General features: G+C 38.8%; 1 protein-coding gene across 1 annotated transcript; it reads left to right on the plus strand.

Moving 5' to 3' along the window:
- Nucleotides 1-832: 832 nt before the first annotated feature.
- On the plus strand, nt 833-12,217 carry LOC135690327 (uncharacterized). The gene is made up of 10 exons (XM_065207846.2): nt 833-1,993; nt 3,242-3,317; nt 3,983-6,608; nt 7,231-7,334; nt 7,639-7,706; nt 8,083-8,229; nt 8,726-8,813; nt 9,246-9,394; nt 9,983-10,121; nt 10,296-12,217. Exons 1-10 carry the CDS (start codon nt 1,246-1,248, stop codon nt 10,450-10,452), a joined length of 4,302 nt encoding a protein of 1,433 aa, XP_065063918.2. The 5' UTR covers nt 833-1,245; the 3' UTR covers nt 10,453-12,217.
- Nucleotides 12,218-12,902: the final 685 nt, after the last annotated feature.

A 12,902-nucleotide genomic window follows, 5' to 3' on the forward strand; every position in this document is an offset into this window, starting at 1 on the left:
GAACCCGTGCTGTTATTTGTCGAACTTGTTATTTTCAGTCGTTTGTCGAATCAGTGCCGTAAAAAGAAGAATTTTGATTTTACGTTGGTAACTCACGTTGGAAAAACCTTTTTTTAAGTGGTTTCACAGTGCCATAAATCAACCCAATCAAATATATCACATGGAAATTGAACATCTTACATTTCTAGAATGTCAAACCCTTTTTACCGGACAATGCTTTTTGGGAGGTATTAAGCGGACTTTGTCTGTCATCTTTTCTTTAAAAATAGTTGATATATTCGGAAAATATAAAATCGCGCTTGTGGTTCATCCTCAAGCTGCATTTATTGGGGGTTTATTTTAAAGGGACTCAATAAAAAAGGGGAAAAAGTTTCATACAAGTTTTGTGAGAAAATGCTGAATTTTGAAAACTGAGTACAAAATGGAAGTTTTTCTATTTCAAGATTCCTGCAATTCATTTGTATGTAAATGTATTACGGGGGTAGGAGATAAACCCCATTGTACATCATGTTTTGAGTTTTAGAAACTCACTACAATCGGAGAGATTATGATTGGAAAAATGTAGCAAATATGAAACACTGCAATACGCCGAGAATAAACAACAATAAATACACGTAAATCTTGGAGGCCGTCGAGCAGCCTACAGTGGCTTTTTTTTCATTCACATATGATTGGAGAGTCATTGTAATTTCTCATCTGCAAGCTGTTTTTTCTCTCTCACCCCCCCCCCCCCCGAACGCACCCCTCATAATTCGGAAACGTCACGTGCTCCCGGTACCGGCTACACGCTTTGACACCCTGTGTGAGTCGGCCCAGGCCTACAATAGAACGCACCAAATGTGTTATTGTTGTTGGTGCGAAAAAGATGAAATTAGAAAAATTGATGGAAAACGTGTGCGGTTGAAGAAAATCGTCACCGAATAGATTTTCCTGTTTATTCAGCGTTGATGGGGTTCCGACAACGAGCTTTGCAAGTGATATTTTCCTTTGAAAAATTAACAGCGTCGTTCGTGAGGCATAATCTATTTTAGGCCCATTGCATGGAGTGGTTGCCGAAATATTTATCGCTGGATATTTTCTGTTCGAAGGCTGTTGGAAATTTCGGAGGGAATTTAAAGCCACTAGTTAGATGAGGTGGGTTGACAGGAAATGGATCTAATGAAGTTTCTTTACGAGGAACTTTTGCGATTGCTGTAGAAATAGAGAGATAAAAAAGCTGCTGAGAATACTTTTAAGTTTGAAATCATGGATGGCCTATCACTTGGTCTAAAGAAGCTTATTTTTTCAAAGAAAGACTCGCCATCAACACCCAGCAGTCGATCTGGAAGGGAGAGGAAAAGAGCTTTTTTGTCAAACAGTAGAAGAGGACAGAGAGATCCAAGCCCATTTGAAGAGGTGAGAGGAAATTGCTTCAACTTGGAAAATAAAGAAAGTGAAGGAAAGGAAATAGAGGATTTTGTTTCTGCCAAAGAAGAAATAAGATCTAATGATGAAGACTTCGAGTACAGGGAAAGGGATGCCTCTGGATTTGAGGAAATCGATTGGCCAGATTTGGAACCAGAAAGCCTGTCTGTTGAACAGAATGATGAAGAAAGAACTTCTGTTAGTCCTAATGAAGAGACAAATATAGCAGTGCAACGTGACAGTAAAAGCCCCGAAACTGTAATCGATGGCTCTGTAGATGGAGTATTAAGTAGAGGAGAAAATGTAGGAAAGAACCTTGATTCAAATTTGTCAGACAAACATGATCTTGAAACTGCAGAATCTGATGATATTGTTAGTGAAAATGGTTATTTTGAAAGGAAAAGAACATTGTTAAGACCAGAAGGAAGTGCTGTTCTGTCTTTGTCAGATTCATTACAAGATGAGTTGGATGATCTTGAAGTTAGAGCAGAAAGACACAAGCCGTTAACAAAAGAGCAGTTTCTAAGTTTCTTGGATTCTGATGGGAGAGTTGTTGATGAAACGAAGCTGAGAAGAATCATTTTTAAAGGTAAATTCATTTTAAAGATAATATGACATATGATGTAGATATAAAGATGATGGTGATTGAAAGAGGGTTTGGGTTAGTGAATCTGTGACACAGAAGGTGGGACGGCAAAACCAGTGGTACCAGAGGGATGAATTCAAACGTTTGGGAATTGCCCTTTTTTCTTAAAGTTCCCTGTTTCTTGCAAAATGTCCTTTTTCTGATTTATATAGTACCTTTCTGGCATGTGCCCCCTACTTTGAAAAGCTTCTGATGTCTCTGGTTCTAACCTATTAGGTGTCATACATCTGAAGGCACTTGATAGCCCTTGTAACAGCTGCTAAGGGTCAAATATCTATCTACTGTGTCTAAGTAACTGTTATTTATGTATTTTGTTAGTTAATTTTAATAAGGAATGAGTAAATATTTATTACAAATTTATATTTTTTGCTGTTTGCTTGCATGTAATGAAGTATGATAAACACCTGGCTCTCACCTGCTTTTAGACTGACCGTGAGAAATCTCATTATAGCTAGTTAGTTTAATAATTAATATTTATATCCAGTGAGTTTCGTGTTTGGTTAATGCATCTATCTTATGCTTGGTTTTCACTATGAAGTTATGTGAGATTTTTGTTCAAAAAGGCAACCATTTATGTGCAAATCCTTTCCAGATGCTATCCTTGTGGGTTGCATTGCAAATGTGCTTGGCAATCAACTTGCAACTTACTGTTAAACCCCCTTTTTACTCTGAGAAGTGTGAGTCTGTTGTTGCTGTACAAAGGGGACCACCCCATCATGTTTACAAACCCAAGCCCCAAGACTGCCAATCACCCACACTCCCCCTGCTCAAGGTGCAACTGAAAAGATGTTTGTTTTTCATCAGTGTGTTTCACTGCCTTTGACATATAGCTCTGTTTAACACAAATATGTATTTCAGCATGGCTAACAACATTTTTTGTGACAAGGGCCCAGATAGTGGGCTTAACCCCCCCCCCCCACAAATCTTTAAAAATACACTAATTCCCGAAAGGTAAATATGAAAACCCCCTAGCTCTATAAAATGGTTAAAATTAAAGCCCCCCGCATTTTGAAATCTATGCCAGCACTTTGCATTTACAAACAGTGTTTAAATATCACACTTTATTGTATAGAGGAGGACATTTTGAAGTTGCCTCTTCTGTGTGTTTGGGTGGATAGCACTATTTGACATACCTGTAACAAGGTATTTTTTCTGTTTAAATAATTGTACAATCTTTATTTTTTTCTTTAGGGGGTGTTGAGGAAGAAATCAGAGAGGATGTGTGGCAATTCTTATTTGAATTGTACCCATGCAACTCAACAAAAAGGTTTGTATTTGAAAATTTTGCCTAAGGAGAATCTTATTTTGTCTCAACTTCCCAAATGCTGGTTGCACACAGGCCCACTAAGAGGGGGCAAAGGGGGTGAATTCCCCCAGGCCCTAAGCTGAAAGGGGCCCCAAAAGGTTATTAGCAAAGTTCCCAACAATAACAATCACAGTGGTAATGATGTCCCCAAGCACCCCATATTTTTATAGGCTGCACTGATGACATAATTGCTACAATTTTGGTGGTGCCACTAATTGTGTTCAAAGTTTTCAAATATATGTTCGGTAGAAGCAACTTCTAAACAAGGAACATTTCCCCTTTATGAAAAGCAAATGTTTTCTAAGGTACAAAGCACCCCCACTGCTAATTGGGAGCAAGGGTGCAAGCACCTAGGGGACCAACACCATAAAAGAGGCCAGTATTCCTTCACTTTGAACACAAGTTATATGCAAGACAAAGAATTAATATCCTAGTACTAGTATGATTTTAAGTTTGTTTCCAGTACCACAGTTTTGCTCATTGTCTAGTTAGGGAGATTTGAGGGGTTCTTTGTGAGTAAACAGGTAATAATTATAAAGTCTTAGAGGCACTTTAGGCGTCCCTGTGATTTAAAGATATGTTTTGTGATGTACATTACTTGTGACATTCTTCTCAATACTTTATAGAGAAAGAGAAGTAATGAACACAGAACATTCCATCCGATACAAAGCCTTGAAAGCAAGATGGCGGCCATTGCTGAAGCAGATTTCATCTGACCCTAAATCAGGTGTTCGTTATTGTCCGGAATGGTTGCACAAACGGAAAATATCGGTTGTTTTAGAAACAAACATGAAATCGAGTAAAGAAGCTGTTGAAAATGCAACTCTGAATATGGCTGACAAAGGCAGGGGTTTATTGGCAGATACGAAGTCACCAGGTAGGCAGGAGCATGATTTAGGCCAAGAGAATAAGGAGGCTGAACAGTGTTTAGCGGCATGCTCAGGTGTGGCGAAAGTGTCACGTGGTACCCATGATCCATTGCGGGAAGGGGATGCTTCCTTTAAAATGGCTGATGATGCCGATATTCACCCAATCGCTGATATTCACGGCAGCACGGTTGATGATGTAAGAGATGCAATAACAGAGGCCATGATGGAAGAGCCTCGTATTACTGGAATTAGAAGTGATGTTGATCAAGTAAAAGAAAGAAGGAAAAGGGTTGAGAAAGATTTCCATTCGAATTTCAAAATCACCTGTCCAATTTGCACACAAGATGTTTCACGTAAATGCTTTTGTATGAAAAGTGAAAGGCAGTTCCTAGAACTCGATACTGACTTCCAAGAATTGGATGCTAATTTCCAAGAAATAAGTGACATTGAGGATACCAAAAAGGACAGTTTGCTAGATAAAAAGATGAATTTAAACGGCGAATGCAGTTATTTAATTGACGACAACAGAAATGTGAATGATAAAGTGGGAGAAGTAAAGGAACTGGGAGCAGTTTTGCAAGAAGTGGTATTAGAAGATAGGGATTTGAACCCGGAAGTCGATGAAGATTACAGGGGGACAAGGTCATTGGGAGAGCAGCTTCCACCGCTATTGATTTCCAGTTCGGACTTACCTAATGAAAATTTTGTTGTAAGCACCACATGCAAACAGGCTGGGTTAAAATCTGACAATTTTCCTGAGGGGAACAAAGATATCTTACTTGATGTTGAAGGCGGAAATACTCTAGTGGGGGGATTCCAGGAACTGGATCAAGGAACGGATTTGTTCTTGGAAAAAGAAGCAAAATACGAATTTTCACTTGAAACGTTGCTTTTAAGTCAAGACACTTCTCTTTGTAAGTTCAGTGAACAAACTGATCAATCCCAGATGTCTGTTCGTGGTACCGAGTTTCCATCATTCTTGGAAGAGTCGAAAAAAGAGACATTTTACCAGGAAATAGAAGAAGCGGAAGCATCAGACACGGAAGAAGAACTTATGGCACTGCAAAAGGATGTAAATTTGTCTAGCCAGGATGATACAGTTTATTCGGGGCTGATTAGTTTTGATAGGGGATTGGAAGCATCTGATTGGCTAGAAGATGATGGACGTGAGAATGAAATATCAATCAAAAGTAAGAGTGATTTAATTATGGAAGATGATATCGAGATGTTTTCAAAAGGAAAGAAAATCAGTAATGATAAAGAAGTCTGCAGAGATGAGGAGCGCGAGTTTCAAGATGGAAGTATTGAAGTTAGGACTAGATTGATGGAAGAAGAAATCAAAGAAAAATCGAATATTCCGAGCTTGATTTCGCAAACAGATTTTGATAAATCCGGTGCTGTATGTGATTCTAATGGGCCTAGGACAACAAAAGGGGATGACCCTATTTTAACGACTCTGGCATCCTATGACACTGAAAACACTGAAATGGTAGATGGACCCCAAACAGGCGACTTAATCGATTTCTCGCCAATCAAACCAACCTCTTTTAACTTGACAGACGGTAGAACGGATGGACAGATGCCTAAATGGCTTGAACAACAGTTACAGGCCAGCAGCCCGGCCGGAACGAAAACAAAGCGGACAATTAACATCCATGAAGCCGGACTATCGCATATCGAAGATATGAACTCTGTTATGTCTGTGAAAGAAATATCCGAAAAAGCCAGTTTGGTTGTGAAGAAAAAACTGATCGAACAAGCAAAACAGCCGCTGAGGTCATCAACTCCTGTGCAGGAGCTTGAGGAAAATGATAATTATGTTAATGTTGATAATTTATGCCAAGAAACTGACGATTCTCCACCTGGGGATGAAAACAGCCAAAACATTGAAGCCACGGAAGAGGCTGTTGTGACTTCACCAAGTGAAGAACCGAAACGAGGCTTTAAGCTTCCGAGTTTTGCACGTAGCACGTCATTTGGCGATCAAGAATTTGTGGACCCGGAGACCGGGGAATGCCAGGAAGACGATGACGTCATCAAGCCAAGCTCGCTAATTCAGAGTGCTTCACTTTCTAATTTGCATCAACACGGTCTAAATTCTCACGACAGTCCTAGAAAAGCATATTCCGCAGTCGACTTAATAGACAATTCACGTTTAAATACTGGAGAGTACAGTGCTTTTAATCTACTAAAGAATCTAGATGAAAGCATATCAAAATCGGACTCTAATGTGTATAACACGGACTGTCGGAATAGATCATCACCGATTCCAGAACTTGAAAAACACGATGAAGGAAGATGTGCTTATTGTGGAAGCCATTTTGAGAACGACAAAGAAAGTCTAAGCGATGATTTTAAGAAATATGTCGAAATTCAGGCGAAGGTACTTATTTTACCTTGAGGCTATTTTACAGAACCTCTCCTACCAATTTTGAGCTTCTTTTCAGGGATGATATTTAGCGGGATTTGGTCGTTTCTGAGGATGTTTTTGGTCTTAAATCAAACGTCAAGCAGTTGTTAGAAATATATAGATTCCTGTAATATATTTGCTTACTTTGCACCTAATTTGCAATTTGTGTGAATCGCGTGCCTACTGTCTTTTTAAAATGGTCTTGATAGTTTCTTTTACCGGATGGGGGTCCATTTTGGGTTCGTTTTGGGAGTCCCAATTCAGGGAATTTTCTTTCAGGAAATACACCTTGTGATAAAGTTCTCTTTGAGAGATGGTTCCCTTGTAGAAATATTTCACTTAGAGAATCCTTCTTCTGTGGAGCCTTTCGTTTGTAGAATTTTTTCTTCGAATGCCTAGTCGTTCAGGGAATCCCTGATTTTGGCCATTCCGCTTGTTGGTCATTCCTCGAGGGAATCCCATTTCAAGAATCCTCTACAAGGACACTTTTAAGTAGAATTTCGTCTGCGTATCTGATGTTAGTCTTATAAAGATCAACTGTTAAGTTTCTTTGTATCTTTGAATGTGTTTTCTAAAAATTTCCTTTTTCATTTAGGTTCACGCGGCAAGACAAATCTACGATCTTGATGTCGTAACACAGGGACTCCGGATCATTGACAAAGATGTACCGCGTACGGATCGAGACCTTGCTTACTTCAGGTAACCGGTCTTTATGGTCGGAATCTATGAAGCATCCAATAGGAAGTGTGTGTACGAGAATTAAACCCATCGAAATGAAGCGTTTAATAGGAAGTGTGTATTCCGGAATTTTCCCCATCGAAATGGGGGCAAGAAGTTAATTCAAAACAAAACAGCGTTTGAAAGCATCTAATTTTCGGAACCATTCGAGTTGCTAAACTATCTTTTGGAATGTTATTTTTTCCCTTTAACCATCTTTTTGGAATTCAGATTACTACAGTCCAACCCTTAGATTTATTTAAACAGATTATCTACTTTTTTGCAGAGGAAATGAGAACCCAAATCTTCTAAAGCTGAGGGATGCTCTCATTACGTATGCTTTCTTTCATCCAGGTATGTTTAAGTTACCATGTACTTAACTGAGTTTACCATCCATTTACTTGGTTTTACTTTGTTTTACTGTGGTTTACTGGGCTTTTACTATGGTTAACTATGGTTTTACTGTGGTTTACAATCGTTTTTCATAATTAATAGTTGTTATACTTGTATTTCACAGTAGTTTAATAGTTTTGCGTGTTGAAAGTTGGAAATGTTGTCATATTTGGCTGCTTCATATATAGTAACTCGCTTTTATGAAACCTTTTTCAATTCCCTCTGTCTGTTACCTTGCCATGGTTTTCTAGGAGTAAACTTCATTTATTGTGATTTTATTGCTAGTTACATTTTCCTTTTGTTTTCCTCCTTCTGAATAATGACATTTTAACCCTAGATGTTGGTTATGCCCAAGGAATGAATGATATCATGAGTCGCTTTTTCGTTGTCATGGACTCAGAGGCGGATGCCTATTGGATGTTTTGTAATTACATGGAACATTTCAAAGGAGATTTTATGGAGAACGATATGCTGCGTAAAATAAGTAAGTTTAGTCTCATCAAACATCGACCTGAAGCCATTATGACCTTTAGCCTCTTCTGCCTTTAGCCACTTTGGCCATTAACCACTGCAGCCTTTAGACCGTGGGGCCTTTAGCAACTTTGGCCATTTAGCCACTTTGGCCTTTAGCCACTGCGGTCTTTAGACAGTAGGGCCTTTAGCCACTGCGGCTATTAGACAGTAGGGCTTTTAGCCAGTTTGGCCTTTAGCCACTTTGGCCTTTAGACAGTAGGGCCTTTAGCCACTTTGGCCTTTAGCCTCTATGACTTTTATCCCCTATGGCCTTTAGCCCCCATGGCCTTTAGCCATTACGCCCTTTTTAAGCTGCGGCCTTTCGCACCTATGGCTCTTAACAACTACGGTCTTTAGTCACTCTTGCTTTTTACCACAGTGACCTTTAGCCACTACGGCCTTACTAAAGACAATTATCCCTTTTTTTCCCAATATTCATTATTCATTCATCATTTTTATAATTGCAGGTTTAGTCGAACAGCTTTTAATGAAAATGGATCGCGAATTGTACGATTTTCTTCAAGGTTTACAGATGGAGTTGATATTTTGTCACAGGTAAAACATTTTCACTTATCAAGCACCAAAATGTTTTTCCTTGTAGCATTATTCCAGAAACTTTGCAGTCAATTGGCCGACGACCGGAGAATGTCAATGAAAACAACAAGCAATAATTGCCTCTTTGTTTTAAAGGAAATTTTTAAATTTGCTGATTGCTCAAACGCAAAAAACTGGCCATAAAATCATAAAATCAAAAGCTATAAAAATTATAATCAAAAATTATAAAAAATCCTTTGTTTTCATTGAAAAATCGCTTCTGTTTCTTTTGCTCTCAAATAATGGTGCTTCTCCAATAATTATGACCTTGCTGCAGTACTATTGAATTTAGGCCAGTGATTTACAAGAGAATATCTTGGTATTCCCTTTGCATAACATCTTTTTGCGATCTTTGTCTCACTTTATCTCACTTTTCAATCGCGTTTATTCCAGATGGTTGCTGCTAACATTCAAGCGAGAATTCTCCTACAAGGATGGTTTGAGAATATTTGAGATTATAAGTAGTCGGCATCTGGAAGTTTCATCTCTTGAGGCGGAAATGGAAAGATCAAGGGAAAGAGCAAGAGAGCTGGAGAAAGACGGTAAAAATGCAATGTTTTTCGATGCTTTCTTTGTTCATTTTGAAAACCTACTTTTGCGCTAAGCGTTGTAACGTGGGCAACCGCGACCTTAGGAAAAAGTCCACAGGGACCCTCAAAAATTTTCCTCGTCAACAAAGGTTAGGAAGGGAGGGGGGGTAGGTGAATGAGTTTAATGCTCCAATTATAGAACTTTTAATGTTCCAAAAATCGGCTGAAATTGAGGGAACCCATGAAAGCATGGCTTAAACAAATTCTTTGTGGCTCCTTTTAACTGTGCCTTGTTGATTCCATTTTAAATGATTTAAGCAATCGTTGGCCCATGTCAATTTTTCTTTCTAGAAGACATGTCCTCTACTAACTGTGCTAGCAAGAGAGACTAAAGGCATATAGAAAAGCTAAGAAAACCTCCCAACCTTTCGCTGCTGGCCACAATATTTCCTTTTTCACCTTTATCGTATCAGAGAGACCGAAGCAATTCAGAGCTGGAACTGACATTATCGTGTCGTCCTTTTTTTTGCCTGTGACAAAATTTTTCTATCAAACAGTGTCCTACTATCGTTTTTAATTCAATTATTATACTTTTTCCAGAGGGAAGTCGAATGGAAGAGATTTATGTTAGCCCTGAGTATTCGTTTGACGTGTTCGTGTGCGTGGCTATGTTACACGAATGTCGTGATCGTTTAATGAGCACGAATGATGTTGCGAGTATCTACCAACTCATGGCAAGGTTTGTACTTCTGTACTTTAGGCCATTCCTTGCTTTCCCAATTATTTCATTCCCATGATGCAAATCTTTCATTCCCATGATGCAATTGTTTAATTCCCATGCTGCAATTTTTTGATACACCCTTCCCTATAGCTTGATTCACGTATCAGTGCTGATTTGTACTTCGTATTTCAGTTTGCCTAATGTGAATGACCTGGACACGATCCTATCACGGGCTGAAGATCTCTTTTTCAAATATTGCCGCAAATCAACCATCGATTGCTTTCAAGTCATTGATGAACCCATTGAGAAGGCGCTCAGCTGGAAACAGCGCCTCCACATCGACTTTTAGTCAATCGCAGCTGCGCAGTACGTATCGTAAAATGGATATCCTGATGCTAGTGAAAAAGAGGCCAGGATCACAACGGACGCGGGGATATCTTTATTCTTGTTGCTACAGGGGACATCCTCGATCTTATTTTGTTGTTATAGAAAGCTATCGTTCTTTCAGTCGATATGGGGGTCCATTTGCACCCAAGGACTCTTTCCTCACCCCCGTCACAAGTAAAGTTACCTTTCAATATTGATAATTCCCGTAGAACGACATCCCTACCTATAAGCATCCCATTTTTAAAATCTTTCAACCAGAAATCAATTCTGTGCAGAACTGCTGGAAAATTCTATAGCTTTAGAAGAAAGTAGAAAATCTAACCTTCTAGTTGCAATAAACCCCTTTGTTAACAACCCTTACCCCGTTATTTTTGATAAACCCCAACCCCCAATTTTTCAAACTAAATATTTCTTCAGGAAATTTCCATAGCTAATTACGTCAAGTATAAAAAAGTAGTGACAACTTTACGAACTGCCAGAAATTTAATGATTTCTTCCAATGCAAGGTTCCGTATACAACCCCTCTTCTCCCCTTTCCCTACCTCCACCCCCAAGGGGTAACGCAGTTGACAAAGGCAAGAAAATGGTAGAGATGGTGTTCAACCTTCTGTCTCTGCTCTTAAATTTCACCCCTAAAGTTTTGCTAAGACCCAAGATTTGTCAACCCTCGCCGTTATCTACCCAAAAAATTGTGCCTTTCTTTAGAGAAAACCCTTTTTCCGCCAGGGGGTATCGTAGTTTCAAACTGCTGTATGCATTTAGCAATAATCGTGATTGCATCGTCTATAATTATTTATCAAATGTCTACCCCCTTATATTACATTTAATTTAAAAAAGTTAAAAATTTCTCTACATGGCGCCGGCTAATATGTTTTTGGTTTAATTAGTCATTGAATTTATCAGGTCATTGAACAGGATCATCTCTTCAGAATCCGGCTGGAACCGGACGATTTTTATTTCTTACAATCCGGCTGGATAGCACAAGCCACGTTGACAAGGAAAAAGATTGATCAAATATATTTTCTGAAAATTTCTCGCTGGCATCGGACTTTCAAAAAATGTTGATCCGGCGCCAAGTTGTTCCGGCCATTGAATATCCGGTTTACCCTAGTTTAGAAAAGGTTTTGAGCTTGCTTTTGCTGAATTTAGTTGTTTAAGTTACCGGATCAGAAGATACCGGCCAAAACATTTATCCCAAATAGACCTAACTATGCTAGCAGCTGTTGTTACCGGAAGAGCTGTTTATTTCGACAAAAGTTTGTTAACCCAGGCCCCTTAAATTTATTGAACATGAAACCCCTAACCCTTAAGAGAAATTTTGTTTGTATCATAAAATTTCTTACAGTTTTTTATCAAAAATAGTGTGTATACTCAAAAGAACCGTCACAACTGCAAGCAGTAAAAGCCCGTTACAGAATTACCCTACCCCTCCTACCCTTGAAAACCATATGCGAATTCCCGGACCCAGCCCCGCCAGCGCTACCTGCGACAGTTTCAGATTTTTTATTTAACTTCCATTTTAAGTTTCATCTGTCGTATGGCGTAACAAAATATGTCTTATTTTTTATATTGAAACTTACCGTTGTAGAATTAGCGCTTGTAGCATATTTGAAATTAAAGTTTGAATGAAATTTTTTTGGAAAAATCGTCCTTGTACAATTGTTTAAATAATGATATATATTTGGCTAAGAAATCCTTGGAGAAAAATTGTCTTTTTATTAGAGCAAAACTGCAGGATTGCATATATTAACATATTTTGTGCAACTAGAAATGATCAGGGTTTACATTATGAAACTTTTGTAAAAACAAATACTTGCTGCTCAAAAGCGCAATACCTGATTTGTGCCCGAAGTGCGGGCCAATAGACTACCAACCAGGCCCGGAAGGACCTAGACCCCGGGTGGTTGAGCGCCTTGCCCCCAAAAACATAAACTGTATAATCAAATACTTTTATTATGTAAATATGGCTTTTGTTACACTTATTTATCTTGGCTTCCCCCCCCCCTAAACAAAAAGCTGTATCTCGGTCTTTGGTGCCCAAAAGGGCCCTTGATCCTCGAATTCCCGCTACGTTTTCAGCCTAGTTCCCTATTCCCGACCATCAGTTCCTGAATCCCAGTGTTTTCTAATCCCGAATCCCGCTCACAAATATTTGCAAATTCCCGAATCAAGAATCCAAAAAAAGACAATTCCCGCTTCCCCGAAAGACATATTTGGTACCCTCGCCTGGGGGGGGGGGTTTGGTGCAAATCCTTGAATATTGGGCTTTCACCAATTATTACCAATATTTCACTAAAATAATTTAAGAAATGTTTGGACTTATACCCACATTCTTATATCTTTCATGAATTATCGCTCAAAACTAAGGAAAATAAATAAGTACTGAAGTCAACACGATTCACTAAAATTCAG

The sequence above is a fragment of the Rhopilema esculentum genome, chromosome 1 (assembly GCF_057945365.1).
Source record: "Rhopilema esculentum isolate cy_ngs chromosome 1, ASM5794536v1, whole genome shotgun sequence".
In the NCBI taxonomy this organism is placed as follows: Eukaryota; Metazoa; Cnidaria; class Scyphozoa; order Rhizostomeae; family Rhizostomatidae; genus Rhopilema; species Rhopilema esculentum.